Below are 22,713 nucleotides of genomic sequence, written 5' to 3'. Positions count from 1 at the left end.
AAAAATCTAAGATTTGTTTACCAGCATTTAATTTTTTTATAATAAAATACAATGAAGATATTAATTATAATTTATAGCATTAATTTCAATTTATAATTAATTAGAAACTATATAAAAATGTTAGGGCTGTTGATTTAACTTATGCAATTACTTGTTAAAGGGATGTAGTTAAAGGGATAGTTCACCCAAAAATGAAAATTACTCCATGATTTACTCAATATCAAGCAATCCTAGGTGTATATGACTTTCTTCTTTCAGACAAATACAATCTGAGTTATATAAAAAAAGTTCTGTCTCTTCCAAACTATACAATGGCAGTAAATGGGTGTTGAGATTTTGAAGCCCAATACAGTGCATCCATCCATCATAAAAAGTGCTCCACACAGCTTTGGGGGGTAAATAAAGGCCTTCTGAAGTGAATGATGCGTTTGTGTAAGAAAAATATCCATATTTAAAACTTTATAAACCGTAATCTCTAGCTTCCGCTAACTGTTGTACGCGCATTCACGAGAGAGTGGCGTTCCAGCGGATGACATAGGACGTAAGATCTGGTGAGAAATGACGAACACAGAAGCGCAGTGGAAAGAGCAAAAAACACCAGTCATGAATTAGAAGTACAAAACGAGGATTAGTAAAGAAAAACATGCCAAGGAGAGCTATGTGGAGCACATTTTATGATGGATGGATGCACTTTATTGGACTTCAAAATCTCAACACCCATTCACCGCCATTATAAAGCCTGGAAGAGCCAGGACATTTGTAACATAACTCCAACTGTATTCATTTGAAATAAGAAAATCATATACACCTAGGATGGCTTGAGGATGAGTAAATCATGGGGTAATTTTCATTTTTGGGTTTCAGTAGTGTTTCTAAATTTTGGTAATTACTCTTTATAAACGCATTCAACTACTTATTTTTTAATTGCTCTAATAAACTTTCTTTTATAGCTCAACTATACACGGCCAGGCCTCCCCAACTTTAGCCCTGAAACTGTGAATGGCTGGAAGAATGAGGTGAAGGAAAAAGGATTTATCTGCTGCCCCAATTGTGTAAGAATTTGTCTTGTTTTTCTGACTGAACATTGACTTCAACAGCTGCTTGTGCTTCAGTGACAGATTCTTTCCTCAATGTGAACATCTGAATGATATCAGTAGATTCAGATTTGCTGGAGAGCTGAAGAGCTCTTGAAAATTGTTTAGAAAATGTTGACATTTTTGTTGTTCAGTTCTTATTCTCAAGTCTCTATTGATTTCATAACAGAACTGCGAGGCTATTTACTCAAGTGTATCTGGACTTAAAGCGCACTTGGCAAGCTGTAACAAGGTATAAAAAAAACTCTTTTGCTGTAGTTGGTAACTAATTATAGATTATTCAAACAACTGTATATACAGTATAAGTTTGATCTCAGATATTGTTGATACTGTATCAGCTTCACTGTTGTTATTGTTCTCTGCACAGGGAGGGGGCGACGTAGGGAAGTACACTTGTTTGCTCTGTCAGAAGGAGTTTAACTCTGAGAGCGGCGTGAAATACCATATCAGCAAGACACACTCTCAGGTAAACCAAACACTCACTAAATCTGTGTACTGTATGCTTAGCAAAGTAAACTGAATACTAGCTCTTCATAGCCTTCTAGTATTAAAGGGTTAGTTCACCCAAAAATTTTAATTCTGTCATTAATTGCTCAACCTCATGACGTTCCAAACCTGCAAGACCTTTTCAGAACACAAATTAAAATATATTTGATCAAATCCGAGAGCTTTCTGACCCTGCATAGACAGCAACACAACTGATACGTTCAAGGCCCAGAAAGCTAGTAATGACATTGTTAAAATAGTCCATGTGACATCAACCGTAATGTTATGAAGCTATGAGAATATTTTTGTTCCAAAGCTCTTTGATTGCATCAAAAATATCTTAATTGGTGTTTAGAAGATGAACGAAGGTCTTACGGGTTTGTAACGACATGAGGGTGAGTAATTAATGCCAGAATTTTCATTTTTGGGTGAACTATACCTTTAAGAAATGTCGACTGTTAAAGGGATAGTTCACCCAAAAATGACAATAATCACCTTCCACTTGTTCCAGACCTGTATGTGTTTCTATCTTCTGTTGAATTCAAAAGAAGATATTTTAAAGAATGTGGGTAACCAAACAGTTGCTGGTAGCCATTGATTTCTATATTATAAAAAACAAATACTATGCAAGTCAATGGCTTATGACAGAATTTTCATTTTTGGGTTAACTGTCATTTTAAGGCCTGCTCACTATGAGCCAAGTTCAATATGAATGAACAAGACAAAAAAATAGTAGTTTTTGTTTTGCACATATTTGCAAAACTGTAATGTTTTTAAGGCATTGAAGTTAATTTTTATTTTAATGACATTTTGAAGTTTCAGATTAGTTTTTATTTTATACATGCACTTATTTAGATTTTTTTGTATTGTAGTTTTGGTTTTAGTTTCAGTTATTTATAGTTGAGGAATCTGCTAAGAAATAATAAGAGCATTTTTATAATTCTTTATATCTAAGATAACCAAGACATTTGAATTATTTGAATTATTGAACTTATATTTTTCAAAAGATTAAAAAAATTTAATGGAGGGAATGGGTTTAGCATAAAATTGATTAAATCTTTAAGTTAACCTGCTAATTAACCCACTAAATAGCAATGTGCAAGTTGGATTTATTTATTTTAACACAGGCCACAACATTTTTGCCATCATATGGAGATTATTTTATTAGTAATGCTGTCAGATTGATTAATCGCAATTAAACGCATCCAAAATAAAAGTGTGTTTACGTAAAATAAGTGCATGTGCTGTGTATATTTATATGTATATATAAATATACATACATACATGTATATATTTAGAAAAAATATATATATATACTTATATTTATATAAAATATAAATCATATATAAATATAAACACATATATATGTAAATATTCTTAAAAAATATACACATGTACGTTTTTATATTCATATATACATATAACTATACATAGCACATGCACATATATAGACAAAAACTTTCATTTTGGATGTGATTAATCGTGATTATTCGATTTGACAGCACTATTTATTACAGATATATTGAAAAATATAAATCCTGCACACATTGTATCATCACAAAAATATGTTACTGAGCAATGTTTCAGTTAATTAACCTTCCCTTACAAGTGAGACATTGCTCATAAAAATATTTCGGTGATGATGTACTGTGAACTTGAGTAGTGTGCAGGACTTATATTTTCTTATATTATTTTATAGTTACAGGTTTATGTTATATTGTCATTCAACACATCTGTGATTAATCTGTGTGTGTGCACTGTAGTTTGAGTATTATAAAAATTGTTTTCATTACATATACACTGCCGTTCAAAGTTTGGGATGATTTTTTATGTTTTTTTCTGCTCAGCAAGGCTGCATTTATTTTATTAAAAATACAGAAAAAACAGTGATATTGTGAAATGTTATTGCAATATAAAATAGTGGTTTTCTATTTTAATATACTTCAAAATAGAATTTTTTCCTGTGATGCAAAGCTGAATTTTTAGCATCATTACTTCAGTTTTCAGTGTCACATGATCCTTCAGAAATCATGCTGATTTATTATCAATGTTGAAAACAGTGCTGCTTAATATACTTTTTTTTGAATCTGTGATACTTTTTCAGAATTCTTTGAATAAAACGTTGAAAAGAACAGCATTTATTTAAGATAGAAATCTTTTGTGACAATATACACTACCGTTCAAAGTTTAATGTCAGTACATTTTTTCTTTCTTTCTTTGAAAGAAATTAATACTTTTATTCAGAAAGGATGTGTTAATTTGATGAAAAGTGATAGTAAAGACTTGTATTGTTAGAAAATATTTCTTTTTTTTTTTTACTTTTTATTCATCAAAGAATCCTGACAAAAAAATATCACAGGTTCCAAAACTTATTATTAAGCAGCACTGTATAATAACATTGATAATAAAGTAATAAATCAGTAAATTAGTATGATTTCTGAAGGATTGAGTGAAACTGAAGACCGGAATAATGATTTAAAAATGTAGCTTTGCATCACAGAAATAAATGATATTTTAAAACACATTAAAATAGAAAAAAAGCTATTTTAAATTGTAGTAATATTTTGTAATATTACTTTTTTTGTTGTTGTTTTGATCAAATAAATGGAACTTTGATGAGCATAAGAGACTGAATCTTACTGATCCCAAACTTTTGAACGGCAGTGTACATTTTGTACCTTAGTGTCAGTTTTAGCACACAACGGTAGCCTTGCTTACTTGAATTTTTGTGTCGAAAGGTTTCTAGGGATAAATATTTTCCTTCTAAAACATTCTTCTGCTGAGAATTCATTCAAATTCACTAACAGTCCTTGATTTTCGCTTCCCCTTTGAACTTATGGCCTTATGTGCACAGAACTGGTTTCGGGCGTCTACCAACGAGGTAATCAACAACAAGAAAAAAGAGCCAGAGAGCAATGGCTTACAGAAGGACATGAAAGATGTAGTGCCTGGGAAGAGGAGGGGACGAAAGCCCAAAGAGCACCACCTCGTGTCAGCACCCTTTCCAGCAGAGACTCAGAGCTTCAGCCCTGCTCCAGCTCCGCTTCCACCCCAGTCCGTAAGCCCAGCCCCAGAAACCCAAACCCCCACGCCCACCCCCGTCACCGACTCCCCACCCACACCCCCTGCCCCAGTGGACAGTGGGAATCCAACCCAAGCCAGAGACACACAGCCCCCTATAAAGAAACGAAGCAAAACTAAGAAAGCGCCGACCGTCGAGTAACACGGCTTTCACTCCGTCAACACCAGAAGGGATGATTTCCGAACTACTCCGGATTAAACTTTAGCCGATTCGGGCACGGAAATGAAGGATGGCACGGAACGAGCACAGAAAAAGACGGCAGAACGAGGGGATGAAAAACAGCAGAAAACAACGACTTGCGCTTGTATTGATTTCACACTGATCTTTGTGTTTTTTAAGCTGAGTATATACATTATGTGTGTGCCTGTGTACTGATATATATTACTCCTGTTGGTTTTTCATTCCATTTTTATAGTTCATTTTAATAAGTTGTTCACTCTAAAGGGGTCAATAACATTTAAGCTCCCAGTTGATATGGTATATATATAAATATATATATATACATAGGCCTTTATCAAAGCTTTTTTAGAGCAGAAGTTACATTTCTACGTACATTTTGGGTAGTTACGTCAACATGTCCGGTGGTTTCATGATGTGTTTGAAAGATTTTTTTTTTTCAGAGAATATCGAACTCATTCAATTAGCATGGTGAGCTAATTTACTGCTAACGTTTTATCACGGTTATACTCTGCTGTGTATATATAATATCTATATCTATATATGAATATATTCAAAGCAATTCATTTTCGTCCATCGGTTTCAAACAAGGTGCGTCAAAACAAGTTTAGTTTGCTTATCCTCGGGTGTGTTTGGGTTTGTTTTGTCAGTGGCAGCTGAATGGAGGGTTGGATTTAGATCGACGGCTGTTGTAACAGTGTGCTACTGTGCAATAGTGTTGCTTTCGTGGTTCCTTGTCCTGTCTCTTGAGAGGTCTCAGCCCGTAGCCTTGCGTAACTCCCTGTCCCGCGTCCCTTTGGGCTGTTTGCGGTAGTTTGTAGTTTGCTGCAGTTGACCTGGAGGTCTTTGTTAAAAACCTTTAACTGCTTTGAAATTTGGTAGTGCTGTGTGCTTTCATTTTGTCGGATTGTTTTTTATCGGAATAAGAGCTTGTGGTGCTCAACGCAGGAGTATACTGTGCAGACGATTAGAGAACTTCAAATCAATGATAAAAAGCATAGGAATTCCCTTTGACGTCTGTGATGTCATCAGTCCTTGCTTAAACTCAAGAGGTCTATAAATTTATAAAGGTAATGGAATGAAAAACACAGGTTGAACAGTTGAACTTTTAACTTGCCGTGATATAAATGTCCATCTAGCGCATGTTTACACAGAAAACCAATGGAAAAGTTGCGCAGTGTGACGCAAAAATGCGTCCTGTGTGAACGGCCCCGAGACTCAAACTGAAAAAAAAAAATAAAAATAAAAATAAAAATAAAATAATAATAGGACATTTGGGTGAATCTCATAAAAGCTGTCAAGAACTGTTTCACCTTAAAAATTAAAGCAAAGAAAACTACAATTCTATTTTACTAAAAGAAAATGAAGCATTTTTAGGATTTTTAATTTTGGAATAATAATTTAAGCACTTTTAATTTTAGCACATTTTACCTCCCATTCTATGGAGCCCTGTTTCTGCAATAAAAAATATAATTCAATTAACTTAATTTTTATTAAATTCAATTAAATACAACTTTTTATGTCACAATTCTGACCTTTTTTCACAGGCATGAGAAAAAAGTCAGAATTATGAGATATAACCTTGCTAGAAAAAAGTCCGAATTGTAAAAATAAAAATGTGCAGTTACCTTTTATGATTACAAAAATCATTGCAGTTTTGAGAAAAAAGGTCAGAATTCATGGAGTTTATATCTTACAGAGTTTATATCTTACAATTCTGACGTTTTTCCCAGAGTTACGTCTATTTTTATTTTATTTTATTTTATTTTATTATTTCCATATTTATTTATTTTTTTTTTTAAGAATTAAAAACAAAAACAAATCTGAATTTTGAGTTTATATCTTACAATTCTTACTTTTTTCCTAAAATTGCAGGTCTATTTTTATTTTATTGTTTTATTTTATTTCATTTCATTTCATTTCATTATTTTTTAATTAAGCTTCCATACAAATGTCATTACCAATGTGGGGGGAAAAAAAGTTACATTTCAAAACTGCATTTTTTAAATTAAAAAATAACCATGCAATTAATAAAATAAAATGAAATAAACAGACCTGAAATCCTGGGAAAAAGTCAGATTTGTAAGATATAAACTCAGAATCCAGACTTAAAAAAAAAAAAAAAAAAAAAATATTAAAAAATGTATATATAAATAAAAAAAAAATAGTGTCATACATACATATATATATATATATATATATATAATTTTTTTAGTACAATTTTGATTTTTTTTTTTAAGTCTGAATTCTGAGTTTATATCTTACAATTCTTTTTTTCCCAGAATTGCAGGTGTATTTTATTTTATTTTATTTTATTTTATTTTATTTTATTTTAATGGAGGAAACAAGCTTCCGTACAATTCTCATTACCAATGTGAAAAAAGTTACATTTTCATTCCTATTTTGTTAAAAATAAATAAATAATAATAATAAAAAAAATAATACTAATAATAACAGCAGCAACAACAAAAATAATAATGATAATAATAATAATAATAATTATTATTATTATTATTATTATTATTATTATTATTATTATATATGCTGGTGCTCATATACAAGTCAAAAAAGAAAAAAAAAATTAATTAAATTTTAATTTCTGTTTTAAGATATTATTTGTAGTACTGCCTAATAAATCCTTTAAATAATTTATTATTCTTTATCTTTACAAAAATGATTGCAGTAATGATTTGTGCCCTATACAGGAATGAGAATTTGGGAGGCAGATGTGCTTAATTGTCATTAGAATAATATCACAGTGCAGTCTTAACTTAGTGCAAACAGAATTTTATCCTAAATGTTTTTTTGTTTTGTTTTTTTTCAGTTGGTTTTAAGGATGTTTTTGTGAGATTCACCCATTTAGTCGGCTTTTGCTAGGAGTACAAGCAATGTGTGTGGAATGCACTTAAAGACCTCAGTGACTGTATGCAATAGTGAGAGTGTTTTGGGTGCAAAAGCACGTCGTGTGAAGCATTGAAGAGCACAATCAGAATGGTCACTGCAGGCTTTATCCGAACGTTTCCGAATCAGAGAGCGAGTCTGAAAATCTGAATGGTCCCGCACATACTGATTCCCAAGCTTCTGATCAAGGCCTGTTTGCGAAAAACGCTGGTATTGCACTTTAACCCCTCCTCCCCCTCCCTCCTTATCTTGCACTTTGCAGGCACTGTTAGGCTTCCATTCTCCGACCTTAAACGAGCGGCTCTGTGTTGCGAGATCTCGGATCGGTTTTCTTCGCGCAAATCCACCACGCGAGAGAAACTGATCGCAGACGGGCCACCCCGAACGCCTGCCATGTGATCCGTGTGATACGTGCGAGGGAAGCCCGTCCTCCACCCCCCGATTTAGAACGCAAATCTATGTCAAATACGAAATGGGAATTACGTTTGAAGCCATAACGGTCCCCTTGAAGGTGACTTATGGAAGCAGTGTGTCTTTTTATTCTTCTTCCTCAGTTTGTATAAAAGATTATAGATTGAAAAAATATATCATTTGCAACGTAAATTAATTATGTATTCCAAAACCCTAATAATTCTAACTGAGGTACTTGAAATCATGAAAGAAAATTGCCATAAAATTATTAGCATACAGGTCACAAATGGTAAAAAAGGATAAATTATTACAAATATATTTATCTAATGAGAAAAAAAAGAATAAGCTCAAAAGTTGCATACGTTTATTTTATACTAATACTTGTAAATGTGATCTTAATCTCATAGTTGCTTAAGAAATCTAGGGTTGGTTTGTGGTGGTTTTAGGCAAAAGGTGCTAGTAGCCAATCTACCTTAAGGAATGTTGCGCATGAAATTGTGAAGCAGTTCGTCTGCCTTGCCATCGAGTCCCACGTTTCTGACATGAAATGCTGTAGCAGATCTCATTTTAACTATCCTGCATTAGAAAAATGGCAAATAAAAGTCTTCTGTGGCTTCAGTCAGACTGAATTCCCCCCTATTACACTGTAAAAATGGTTGGCTTTTAAAAGATTGATGGTGAATCTTACAAAAACTGTTAAGAACGTGTGTCTTATTTCATCCCAAGTTCAAAAAATGACAAAAATGTCAATGCAAAAAGCAAAAAGAAAAGAAAAAAATTAAGCCTTTTTTAGGGTTCCTAATTTTTATCATTTTTATGAAAATTAAGCACATTTCACCTCCCAGTTCTATTGAAGAAAAAGATAAATAAATAGGCAATTGCTTTTTTCACAGTTATGAGAAAAAATGTCAGAATTATGAGATATAAACTTGCAATTGCAAGAAAAAAGTCAGAATTGTGAAATAAAAACTCACAAATACCTTTTTTTTTAATTAAAGAAAAATTTAGAGTTTATATCTTACATTTCTGACTTTTTTCCCAGAATTGAGTGTCTATTTCTTGTTTATTTTATTTTAGTAATATTTATGTCACAGTAGTTCTGACTTTTCACTGTTATGAGAAAAAAGGTCAGAATTATAAGATATAAACTTGCAATTGCTTGTTCATTTTATTTTATTTTATTTTATTGTAATTCATTATAGTAATATTTATGTCACAATTCTGATTTTTTTTCACGGTTATGAGAAAAAAAAAGTCAGAATTATGAGATATAAACTTGCAATTGCAAGAAAAAAGACAGAATTATGAAATAAAAACTCACAAATACCCTTTTTTTAATTTAAAAAATTGCAATTGTGAGGAAAAAATGAAAAATTTTAAGTTTATATCTTACAGTTCTGACTTTTTTTCCCCAGAATTGAGTGTCTATTTTTTGTTTATTTTATTTTATTTTATTTTAGTAATATTTGTCACAATTCTTACTTTTTTCACACTTATGAGAAAAAAATGTCAGAATTATAAGATATAAACCTGCAATTGCTTGTTCATTTTATTTTATTGTATTTTATTTTTATTTTTATTGTATTTCATTATAGTAATATTTATGTCACAGTTCTGACTTTTTTCAAGGTTATGAGAAAAAAAAAAGTCAGAATTGTGAAATAAAATCTTTTAATTAAAAAAAATGCAATTGTGAGAAAAAAAGGTAAAAATTCTGAGTTTATATCTTACAATTCTGACTTTTTCCCCAGAATTGGGAATTTTTATTTTTTATTTTAATTTATTGTAGTAGTATTTATGTCACAATTTTCCCCAGAATTGAGTCAATTTTCTGTGTTTTTTTTTTTTTTTTTTTTTTTTTTTTTTTTTTTTACTATTTATGTCACAACTCTGACATGTTTTCACAGTTATGATAAAAATATCAGACATATGAGATACGAACTTGGCAACTTGCAACTGGAAAAAGTCAGAATTGTGAAATAAAAACAAATAGCTTTTTTTTAATTAGAAAAAAAAATGCAGTTGTGAGAAAAAAGTCAGAATTCAAAGTTTATAACTTACACTTCTGACTTATTTTCCAAAATTGAGTCTATTTCTTGTTTATTTTATTTTATTTTTTTATTTTATTTTGTTTTATTTCAACTCTTTGGTGGCAACAAGCTTACAATTCTTATTCCTGTTTTGTAAAAAAAAAATACACACACATACATACATACATACACACACTCACACACACACACACACATATATATATATATATATATATATATAGCATAAAGTAATTTTTATAATGCAGTAAAATAATGTAGTCATGCATAAGCATCATTTTCTTTAAGCAAAATATTTTTTTAATTTGGATTTATAATATTCTCCACATTTCTTACATCGTATTTCATCCTCCACCCCCTCCCAAAAATATGTAGCAAATTATATATAGTAAAAAATATATAGTATAGTTTTAAAAAAGCAATTAAAAACTTTACACTTTTTTACACTGTCATTTGATTTTGCAGTAAAATGCAACATTAGCATGTTCTTCACAGGTTTGTGAGATTCACCCTTCAAAGATTCACATCGTTTTGCGTGAACATTAGTAGAGGACAAGGCAACATACATATCAGTCACGTTGCCAGGTTAAATGTGAGATAGCAGCTCAGTGTTGCTCCATGACATTTCTGACTACGTTGTGTTTATTCTGTCCCTGAGCTGGTGTAATGTCGCCGTCTCGGGTCCACGAAACCGACTACTTTAATGTAGACAAGCAATGTGCTTTGAGTTCGGCCCAGTAGAATGTATCTTTCTCAATGGAAGTGTAGTTGTCACACGATATTGCTCGATTCGCCATCTCATCACACGAAAGGTGGCGCGTAGTTTCCGCTAGGAATATTGTGCGTGGCTTCGATTACCCGTCTTCCTAGATTCTGTGGCGTACACATATGCAGACGTTGTACGATCATGACACTGCAACAGATTTATTTCGAAATTACAGCAATAGCTTGCAGTCGAAAGCACTACTGCAACGTTAAATATGATTTCCAAAGCTTGGTGCGAACTGTATTCGCTTTCTTTTGCTTCTTCGCTTCTTTCTTTGTGACATAGTTGCTTTAAACTATTTGAATATGATCTTGCGCTTTTCTATACAGGTCAAAGTACATGTTGAAAATGTCCTTTTGTCCAAAACGCTATACACAGTGCGTGTGTATGTGTGAGCGCGCGTGCGTGCGTGCGTGTGAGCATGAATGCGTGTAGGTGTGTGTTTCTGTATTTAGTGCACTTGTAATCCCATGAAATAGGCTTGAATATGGAGTGTCGGTAGAGATTTTGGTGAATTTGATTGTGTGCTGTGGAATTTTGTACTAAAGGGGGTCTGTAGAAAGTGGAGCCCCCTACCAGTTTTTAAAAGTCATTCTTTTCATTACTTCAACTTTTTGTGTGAAATGAGGATTTCTCAAGTTAGAATTTGACCCGTCGGAGTTCTGACGGAGAACATCCTCAGAGACGTTTACAGATAAAAGTCATTGTGTCTGATTTGAAAGGAGTCCGAGCGGGGCCGTCCTGTCCCGTGTTACGTCGCGACGGCCCTGGTCTGAGGTACAAAAGGTTGATCCAAAAACGTAGATTTTATTCAGATGCTCTAGAAAGTGTTAAATCTATTCATACTTATCAAATAATGACAGTAATGGACAAAATGATCTTTTATTCCTTTAAAGTTTTTACCTAGGTTGGCAAGAGTTCTGAATCTAAACTATTATTCTCTCTCTTTTTCCCCTGGTGTATTAACTGTGCATTAATACCCCTCAAATAATTAATAAAATGTTGACAAAGATTTGACTTGACTGGATTGTTTTCTTATGTTTGGATGAATAATATGTCATATGTCACCTCAAAGTCAACAGAGGAAGAATTTAAATTTATAAAGTACATATTTTAAAAATCTATTTGTAAAATTAAATTAAATTGTAATATTTTATGTAAAAAGAGTTGTGCTATTTTTTATTATTTATTTTAATATATAATATATAAAATAAATTGTATAATAAAATTATAATATTTTGTATTTTATTGTAAAACAGTTGTGCTGCATAATTTTTGTTTAAATCACGGTACTTTTTATTATTTATTTTAATATATAATATATAATAAGTTATAAAATAAAATTATAATATTTAATATTTTATTTTAAAACAGTTGTGCTGCATAATTTTTCTGTAATCACTGTACTTTTTATTATTTATTTTAATATATAATAAAGATAATACATTATGAAATAAAATTATAATATTTAATATTTTATTTTAAAGGAGTTGTGCTGCATAACTTCTGTAAATCATGCTATTGATTATAAAAATAATATAATAGTATAATTATAAAAATAAAAATGATAGTTATATTTTTTTTTTTCTTTAATTAATTATTTCATACTTTTTCTGTAAATCATGATACTTTTGTATACATATATATAAATTATAAAATAAAATAATGTTTAATATTTTAAAACTTGTGCTGCATAATATTTGTGAAATTATATATATATATATATATATAAAAAAATTAAAATAAATAATAAAAAGTACCATGCTTTTCACAAATATTATGCATTTACATATATAGTAAATTATATGTGTGTGTAATTATAAAATAAAATAGTATTTAATATAGTAAATTCTAAAATAAAATTAAAATTATATATATATAACATTTTATTTTATTATAAATATATATAAAACTTGTGCTGCATAATTTTGTGTAAATCATGGTACTTTTTTATTATTTATTTTAATATATAATATATATAATAAATTATAAAATACAATTATAGCATTTTATATTTTATTGTAAAACAGTTATGCAGCATAATTTTTGTGTAAATCATGGTATTTTTTAATATATAATATACATAGTAAATTATAAAATAGTAATAAAAATAAAAATAATAGTTTATATATATATATAATGTTTTATATTTTATTTTAAAACTTGTGCTGCATATTTTTTGTGGAGATTATGGTATTTTTTATTTATTTTAATATATATAATATATATATAGTAAATTACAAAATAAAATACAATTATAATATTTAAAATTATATATATAAACTATGTTTTTAATATTAGGTTTGTACATAAATGTTTTATTATTGTAAGTCATTATAATCAATTAAATTACTAATATTAAAACATGATCAAATTAATAGGACATTGTTTCAGTGTAGATGACAATTATTAAGATCTTCAGCTACGAATGTGTATATATTTTGTTACCTAGTTAAATAAATGTCCCTTAGATTAGATAAATGCAACTTTTTGAATAATTTAATGCATCCTTGCTGAATAAAAGATTCTAAAAAAAAGAAAGAAAGAAAGAAAGAAAGAATATACAGACCTCTAACTTTTTAATGGTATGTATGTACATAATACAGCAGACGCTACCATGAGGTATCCCTAAACTTTACAGTTTACATCCTGGGATTTGTAGTTCTCTTTGGCTGAAGACACGCACGACCCTATGAAATATGAAACTACACATCCCAGCAGCATTAGCTGAGCGTTAAGTCGCAACAGCTGATTGTCAAATAGGAAACCGATAATGTCTGCCGTGTGTGGAGACGGAAGGGTCTCAGCGATGGAGTGCGGAGATAAAACATCCATACGCTGCACAAGGTACGTTTGAACCTGTTTACGCCCTTTAATTATTATAACCTCGCAGGTATTAAGGTTCCTGTTGTCTTCATTTGTCTCTATACATATTTAACATTTTATGGCGTTGGTGACCTGTCGCGCGCGTGCTGGGAGTCAGTGCTCCGTCTCGCGTGTCTCTAAGATTCACAGCAAACACACGTTGATCACTTACATCTGATGATATTCTCCTGAAAATAACAAGAAGCGTAGATATTTGTTTCGGTAAGCCCACTGTTATGAATTTATAACCTTGTTTACACGTCTTTTTTTAAGTCTATTAGTATTATTTTGTGGGTCTGTCCACAAAATATAGTCTTTAAATATGTGTTTTCTTGAAAAACAGTGAATGTGTGTTTCTGCTCACTGTTGGTGTATGACAGTGAAGCACATGGTGTGATGATCTAGGACTAACGTTAGGCAGTGTTGAGTCATATTATGTGCCTATATAGGCAATATCATCACCGTTATTCCTGTCAACCGTTTTTCAGCCACACCTCATTATTATACAGTATGTAGTTAAAGTAGTTTGCTTACAGTGTTTACACAACATTGTTAACGACACCTGTAGTTGAGTTGGTTTCATTACACATGGTTGTTCACGTGGCCTGTAGGTGTTTTGAAGTAATAAATAGATAAATATTATTTTATTATTAATTAATAATTATTAATATTTTGAAATTGTTTATACAGTTTTAATGGGACTTTGTACGTGTATTATAGTTTATGTTTCTGAAGCTGGTCTTATTCTGTCCTCGTGTTTGTTTCGAGTCACATCTCCGCTCCGCAACGCCGCAGTCCGCCGCTAGGGGGCGCGCTCATATTACTGTATGTTTATTTACACAAAGCCAGCTGCTGTTGGGAATGTTCTCTGTACGTGTAAACTGACATGTGTGGGATTGAAATGGACAGAGGACATCTTGACATTTGGGAGTGAAATCTAATAGGAGGATGAAATGTTTATAGGTTATTATGACACATTGAATCATACAGCACATACAGCCTACAGTAAGCGCACCAAAAATTGTGAATCAGCTCTTTTGAGGTTTGAATCTACTTGTTTTAGATTGCTATTTATACTGTACAGTGCCATTTAAAAGGTTGGGGGCTTTATTTATTTATTTATTTATTTATATATTTTTTTAAATATAGTTAATAATTTTATTTAGAATGATTTCATTAAATTGATCAAAAGTCATAGTAAGGACATTCATGACGTTATAAAAGACTGTTATTTCAAATAAATGCTGTCTTTATGAAATTTTTATTCATTAAAAAAATATTTAAAATATGAAACGGCACCCCTTTCAGCACTGATAATAATAATAAATGTTTCTTGAGCAGCAAATCAGAATATCAGATGGATTTATGAAGGATCATGTGACTGGAATGAAGATGCTAAAAATTCAGCTTTGCATCACAGGAATAAATTACATTTCAAAATATATTCAAACAGAAAAGGGTTATTTTAAATTGTTAAAAAATATTTTTGTATGTACCGTATATTTGATTAAATAAATGCAGCTTTGGTGAACGTTTCTATCGAAAACTTAATAATAATATAAAAAATTATAATAAATTAATAATAAAATCTTACTGACCTCAAACTTTTGAATGGTAGTCTGTATATGCATACGTACATATTAATTAATGCATGAAAAAAAAAAAAATATATATATATATATATATATATATTATTATATATTTTTTTTCATGCATTAATTAATATATTTATTTATTTATGTATTTATTTATTAATTTATTAGTAGTAGTAGTAGTAGTAGTCTTAGTATTATTATTATCAGTATTTAACAGTTGAGGTTTTTTTTTTTGTTTTTTTTTCAGGATTCTTTGAACAAAAAGATCCAAAGATCAGCTTTTATTTTAAATAAAAAGCTTTTATAACATAATACGCTATAACCATTCAAAAGCTTGGAGTCAGTATAATTTTTTTTTTTTTTTTTTTTTTTTTTTTTTTTTTTTGGGAGAGAAATCATATAAATTAATACTTTTTATTTAAAGCATCCTTGCTAAATAAAAAAAAGTGATTAAAAAGACATTTATTTTATAGTGTTACGAAAGATTTCTGTTTCAGATAAATGCTGTTCTTCTGTACTTTTTATTCATCTAAGGAACCTGAAAAAAATCTCCTCAGCTGTTTTCAACAATAATAATAATAATAATAATATATGTTTTTTGCAGGAATAAATTACATTTTTAAAAATGTACAAAAATAGAAAACAGTTATTTTAGAAAAGTACAAATATTTTAAAATTTTACTGTTTTTGTTGTACTTCAAATAAATGCAGACTTGGTGAACAAAAGAGACTTTTAAAAAAAAAAAAGCATTAAAATCTTACTGTTCAAAAACTTTTGACTGGTAGTGTAAATAATCAAAATATGTTACATTCTTATACATTTTAAGTTTCTTTGTGTATAACAACTATATTGTTGTCATCTTTTTTGGCGGATTCGAGTAGTTTTGTGTACAAATAATCATCTGTTATCATAATCACTTATAAAATCGTTACTATAATAGTAAAACCTCTAATTATTGGGACATTTTTTAGTTTAGATTGCGACTATTGAGGATTTTAATACACACAGGATTCAGTTTTATATATATTTGTGAAAGTGCATGTGCTGTAACATTACATTCAGTACTGGCTGGGATACTGAGTTTCATCATGATGTTTGTGAGGGGTGTCCCGCGAGGGGGGCACATGGAGATATGCCCCACAGGACAGGCTGGTTGATAAGGTGATCGCAGAACCCTTGGGGCTAATGAAGCGAAGGCACGGAGACTGCACCTCCACACCTGCTCTCACGTCCAGCGCTCTCCGCTCCACAGAGCAGCCTGATTTGTTTATGTTCCGAGCCTAAAAACACTATTCAAAATCGCTCTCACAGAGCAGCAGCAGTAGTAGTCAGAGTGTCACAGACAGATGAGCTGGCCCATAAGAGGCCAGCGGAGGGGGGCGTGTGCTCTGCGTGTTTCCAACCTGCTGCTATTAATACCACCCACCAAACATAATCTGCGGGATAGGTTATCCTCTTACGTTTGTTGCAAGAAAGACCGAACGGTTTGTCTTGAATGGTCCCAGCCCACTAAACGCTTGTGACAGGAAAAACAAAACCAACCTGAAGTAGAAAGCACAGTTTTGTTTTCCTCTCCTATGCTTCACTTTCATTTTCTTTCGGTTCTGTCACTCATCTTGCCAAAGGGCAGGCGCTGTGAACACCCGTGTATGTGTGTGTCCCAGCGGTTATATTAGCGCTGGTCTTTCTCTGGAGCTCTCGTTTGCTTGTCTCTGCGTGCCTGTCATGAACACACTCCCAGCGTACTCGGGAGCCAGGATATCAGGCTGTTGGGCTCTTAGGGCGGATGGAAGGTAAGGCTGATAACTTTAAGTCATTTTCACAGCATCTTTGTGTCCGTCCTCAGGTGTGTTGGACGCACTTGAATTGTTTTGTTTGCACGCTTACTTGCAATTGTATGGTAAATTCAGCTATTGCTGATAGGACTCTTAGCTCGCCTTCGTTTTTTAGCTAGCTAATTTGCATCAGATTTAGGTATGTGCAGAAAACCTCATATCAGGTTTCGATTCAACTCATGCTTTCTGGTGTTGCAAAGTGTTGGATGGAAAATATTTAATAAGCAATGGTGTATTCTCATACCATCCTTGAGTGAACTCATGATGTGAACCAGAAGTTGCTAATGTGCTGTCGTTGAGGTTAATATGTGTATTGTTTAAAGTCATAGTTCACCCAAAAATGACACTTGTCACGTTATTCATGTTCCAGAAGCATTAGACTGATGTTCTTCTGTGAAACGTAAAAGGAGATGTTTAGAAGAATGTTCACCCTGCTCTATTCCATTATAGGGAACCCTGAATATTAAAGTGCTCCTACTATGCCTTTTCAAGTATGACCTTTCATGACGTGTGTCATGTAGCTGTATGTGAACATAAACTATCTGCAAAGTTGTGAAGCCGACAGTGCACGATACATAAAGTTGTTGTCTATCAAAAAAAAGAGTCGGTTCACATAGCCATCAGGAATTCAAATATTTTTCTGTTACGACCATACGTTACGAAGTAACACATTTGCATAATGTCCGCCCACGTTCTACATTGCGAACAACATGCCCGCCCACAAACACAGTAAAATTTCCATGTGGTTTACGTCATGTCAAGAATACGCTGTGTCCTAAATACAATGCGGGATTCACCAAAGGCTTGCTCTTAAAAGATGGATCAGTGCCCAGTTTATTTGGACCATGGCTTGCTCCTCTGAACCTCTACCTGTAAGTGTGATTAATAATTGATGGTTATATTTTCTAGCGATCGTTCAAAATACATAGTTGTGTGTTATGTGGTGTAACATTATGTTGTGTATGACATGGGGGTGAGTAAATTATCAGGGCATTTTTATTCTAAAAGTGGAGTAATCTTTTAAAACTTGTTGCTCTCATGTAACATTACTCTGTATCATACAAAATACGTATTTAGTTGTGTGTGTGTGTTGTGTTCGCTCCGTGCAGATCGTAGGTCTCTGACTAACCGGCTGACAGCTTTATCTGTTCACTCGCTATTGTCTAGAAATGTGTCGATGAATAGTGAATGTTTGTCGTTGTGATTACTTGAAGTTCTGATAAAAGAATAGAACAATACATTGGTGTACAAGCTGCAGTGTTTTATCAATACGTTTCTGCGTTGGGTTGACGCATATACTATGGCTGTTTGGGTGTTGTTGTTTACCACCGAGTTGTGGGTTAGAGCAGCGGTGATGGGTGTTCCGTGTTTGAAATTCGCTGCACGCAGTAACGTTAAACCAATCACAAAAGACTGGGTCATCGGATCAATCACTGCAGATTAGTCAGCAAAGGAGTGGTTTGGACAAATGATTCATTTTATCGAACCGTTTAGGAGTCGTTGAGCAAATAAGGTAAAAAATAAATGCATATTATAAGACAATAAAAGTGTTTTATGGCCTTGCATGCATGTTGTTTGTTGTTGGGGACTCCCAAAACCAAAATATGAACCTTTTTTAATCCATAATAGGGGCACTTAAGACTTGTATGGCCTAATATAACACAAATTATGTCTCTTACTTAAATATGTAGTAGAAAACCCAACAAAGATTTACTTTATTTTTCGAAATTTCGCTAAAATGGTTGCGCTCGGTGAGCTACTGGTGCTACCTGTTGCTATTTTTACCACAACACAACTCGGACAATAAAATACTGATATTTTGTTTTATACTATTTATTTTATACTATTTTATACTTTGACTTTAAACAATACACACATTAACCTCAACGACAGCACATTAGCATCTTCTGGTTCACATCACGAGTTCACTCAAGGATGGTATGAGAATACACCATTGTGCAGATCGCTTATTAAATATTTTCCATCCAACACTTTGCAACACCAGAAAGCATGAGTTGAATCGAAACGTGAGTTGAGGTTTTCTGCATTTACCCAAATCTGGTGCAAATTATTAAAAAAAAAAAAAAACGATCTGAGAGTCCTGTCAGCAATAGTTGAATTTACCATACAATGTCACATTGTGCAGCTTTTGGCTGTAATTTTCAGTTGAAGGGCAACAAGAGAAGTGATGTAAGTCTTCACTGCGACGAGGAGAAAAGAATAGAAAGATGCCTGTAAATAAATAAAACTTCCTAAAGACGTGCATCTTTGTTCTCTCCACTTTAGCCCTGCTGCCTTTGAGGCTTTTAGTAGACCACAGCAACTGAAAGAGCTTACAAACAGCAGAGACAAGAAACGCTAGATGCCATCCTGACAGGATGTAAACTTGCAGACACTTATCATTACACCACAGCCACTGAAGGAGTTTCTCAGAGTGGTTTTCACTCGATACCCAGGGAGTTTAGACTCCTTGTTGGTAAAAAAAGATTGATGGTACGGCATTTGGTTTAAGCCTACACTTACATCTATCACCACCTGTAAGCTCTTTCAGTAGATGTGGTCGTCAATGTTGGGCTTTTACTTTAGAAAAGTAATTGGTTATAGTTACTAGAGTTAGTAACTGAGTTACATCATCAGATAACTTGGATGTCCACAATATTAAATTTGTTAAATGAATACACTGATCTACACTATTTTTATGTTGCTGTGGAACAATGTGAGAGACACCTTCAGGGGGTTAAATATCACATTATTGGGGTCACTTCAACCCACAGACATGAAAAACATCGAACAGATAGGAATAAGGTATCGTTTGAAACTGCAAAGTGTCTACCTTTATTCGTCTGTAGTTATAATAACAACAAAACAATGTACTTTTGTAAAATAAAGAAAATGAACAGGGTGCGCTTTCTGCTGTCTTGGTCTAGGTCACCTCTCTTCGCAGACACGTAAATAAAAAAAAAAACCTGAATCTCAGCGAATACCTACTTTACAGATGTGAAAAATATATGTATAGAAAGCTTGAAATGTCAAAATGAAGTAAGTCACATCAAAAACAAATATTCTCTGATAAAGTAATCCGTATGATACCAATGCAAGCTCATTTTTCCCAAATAAACTCATTATCTCTAATGTAATCATGTCCACAAGCTGCTCTGTTTTTAACATGTCAAACATCCAAGTGGGATGCATGGACATGTAAGTTAGCCAACCTCTGTTAACAAACATGAACATTCGTCAAGTTCATCTTGGCTACTTTTCGTGTCTGGAGGAATAAGCCCACATAGTCCAAAATATTTATAAAACTGTGAATTTTTTTTATAAAACTGTGAATTTTTTTTTAAATAACGCAAGTCTTTCATAGGTTTTCTACTATATAATTAGGTAAGAGAAATCATTATTTATTATCAGTTACAAGTCTTAATATCCAGGGTTCTCTTTAAAAATGTGAAGATATGAAATTCTTGGTAATTGTCGAAAGTTTTATGTGCTATATGGTATTGTTAAAGTTGAGAAAGGGTTGAGAAGATGAACAAACATTGTTAAAAGTTTAGTCATCTTTTTTCAAATAACAAAACTAACATTTAAATATAATAAAATGATACACAACAAATCTCTCTAACTATAGGAGAAAAATAAATAATCTGCATTTCAAGCGATATTTAGATATTGTTTCAGGGTTGGCATGTTTTAGTGTAAACACTGAAAAACAAAAATATGACATCTTTGGATATTTGGTGCTAGCGAATGCATAGCAAACACAAAATCTGAATGGAAACATGGAAATATTGACCAGTGTGAAATTTGTACTCTAATCCAGTTTTTACATACACTAGCATACGTGTGGTGTTGTCGTTTTTAACCAGTTGACACAAAATAAGTTAAAGGAATAGTTCACCCGAAAATGAACATTTTCTGAACATTTATCCTCAGGCCAACAAAGATGTAGATGAGTTTGTTTGTCTGTTCATGGGAACAGATTTGGTGAAATGTAACTTGCTTACCAGTGGATCCTCTGCAGTGAATGGGTGCTGTCAAAATGAGAGTTTAAACAGCTGATAAAAACAAGAGTCAGCAAGTAATTCACACCACTCCAGTCAATTAATTAACTTACTGTGAAGTGAAAAGCTGTGTGTTTGTAAGAAACAAATCCATCATTAGATGTTCTTCAAACTTCAAAGCGATTTTTATTTTAAAATATGCTTACATTCACTCTTAATCGAATGCCTAATATTTTTTGTTTTATGAATTATGAGAATCACGTAAATTATAGTCAATTATAGTCAATTCGAAATGAAGTTTGACAGAAAAAGTAGTTTGCATCATTGGATATTACTTTTTTCCATCAGAAGTTATTTTCATGTTCTAATGTTTAGGAGCAGAGCTATTAAAGCCTTATCCCTTTAACTGTCACATCCTCTCTGTGGGACGCCTAAGTTTACTTCACCATATTACAAATAAATCCTAATCTAAAAATGACAAACTATACATCGTTGGAAATGTCTAAGACTCCAAAATAGATATTTTACCATATTTTAGTGTTATAAATTATGTAGGAAAAGTAATAGATTAATATATGTCAAGAGTGCAACTTAAAAAATCTACATCCTAACATGAGTTCTGACCTTTGTCACAAATGACTTTCTTCGTTGCCTTTTTACCCTATCATGTTTTAGAAATAATATGAAATTATATATCAGTTCAAAACTTAAAATCTCAAAATTCATCCTTTGAAAGGCATTTTAAAATCAGACATCCCATTTCCACGGAAAATGTACATGAAAATCATATTACAAAATGTTTTCATTCATGAATTATAAAAATTTTAATCTGGAACATTTGCATTTTTATGTCTGTGTTCAAAAATGGGAGTGACAGTTAAAGGGCTAAGCTATTTTGTTTGTGAAAAAAAAAAAAAAAAAAAAAAAAAAATATATATATATATATATATATATATATATATAATATATATATATATATTATTTATTTATTTTATTTTATTTATTTATTTTATTTTTTTTTTTTTTCCATGGAGATCTGTAGAAAATTGTTTCCTTAAACTTTGAAGCATTTCTAATACAAGGCATTTACATTTAGTGACCATATCAATGCGTTGTTTCCTTCAATATATTCATTCCTTTCTCTTTACTTGGTCTTAAAGTCTTTAGAAAGACTTAAATTTACCATTATTACCCTTAGAAACCCTGATAAAATTAGTCCAAATGGCTTGTGCACTATTTCTAAAATCTCCCAAGTCATACAATAGCTCAATATGAAGAACAAACTATAGTTACATTATTAATTGAAAATCCTTGAAAGTTGTGGCCACCATACACTTTTTTTTAAATATATTTAATTGCGTAGCGAAGCTTGGATATTCTGCTGTCATTTCTCCATTTGTTTTCCACAGAAAAAAGACACATACAGTAAGTGACGACTGTCATTTTGGTCA

At 31.8% G+C, this 22,713-nt stretch overlaps 2 protein-coding genes across 5 annotated transcripts in view; both read left to right on the top strand.

Annotated features, from left to right (window-relative positions):
- The window catches only part of znf512b (zinc finger protein 512B), a 95,509-nt gene extending 83,527 nt beyond the window's left edge, over positions 1–11,982 (top strand). Inside the window, exons 15-18 of the mRNA XM_051095981.1 lie at positions 951–1,052; positions 1,264–1,326; positions 1,462–1,560; positions 4,435–11,982. Coding sequence (XP_050951938.1) covers positions 951–1,052; positions 1,264–1,326; positions 1,462–1,560; positions 4,435–4,803 — 633 coding nt within the window. The 3' untranslated portion in view covers positions 4,804–11,982. The remainder of the gene's footprint in view (positions 1–950; positions 1,053–1,263; positions 1,327–1,461; positions 1,561–4,434) is intronic.
- A 1,737-nt stretch (positions 11,983–13,719) lies between these two features.
- uckl1b (uridine-cytidine kinase 1-like 1b) overlaps positions 13,720–22,713 on the top strand; it is a 42,475-nt gene continuing 33,481 nt past the window's right edge. For 2 of the 4 annotated variants that reach the window (XM_051096218.1, XM_051096219.1), the window contains exon 1: positions 13,720–13,812. In XM_051096218.1, the coding sequence (XP_050952175.1) occupies positions 13,739–13,812 (74 nt within the window). In that variant the 5' untranslated portion in view covers positions 13,720–13,738. Of the gene's footprint in view, positions 13,813–16,860; positions 17,220–22,713 lie in introns of those variants that run through there. The other 2 variants (XM_051096220.1, XM_051096221.1) reach the window with 1 other exon arrangement.

This window comes from Labeo rohita, chromosome 23 (assembly GCF_022985175.1).
Source record: "Labeo rohita strain BAU-BD-2019 chromosome 23, IGBB_LRoh.1.0, whole genome shotgun sequence".
Taxonomy (NCBI): domain Eukaryota; kingdom Metazoa; phylum Chordata; class Actinopteri; order Cypriniformes; family Cyprinidae; genus Labeo; species Labeo rohita.
The sequence above is the reverse complement of the archived record's forward strand: the minus strand, read 5'-3'. Positions and strand labels throughout refer to the sequence as shown.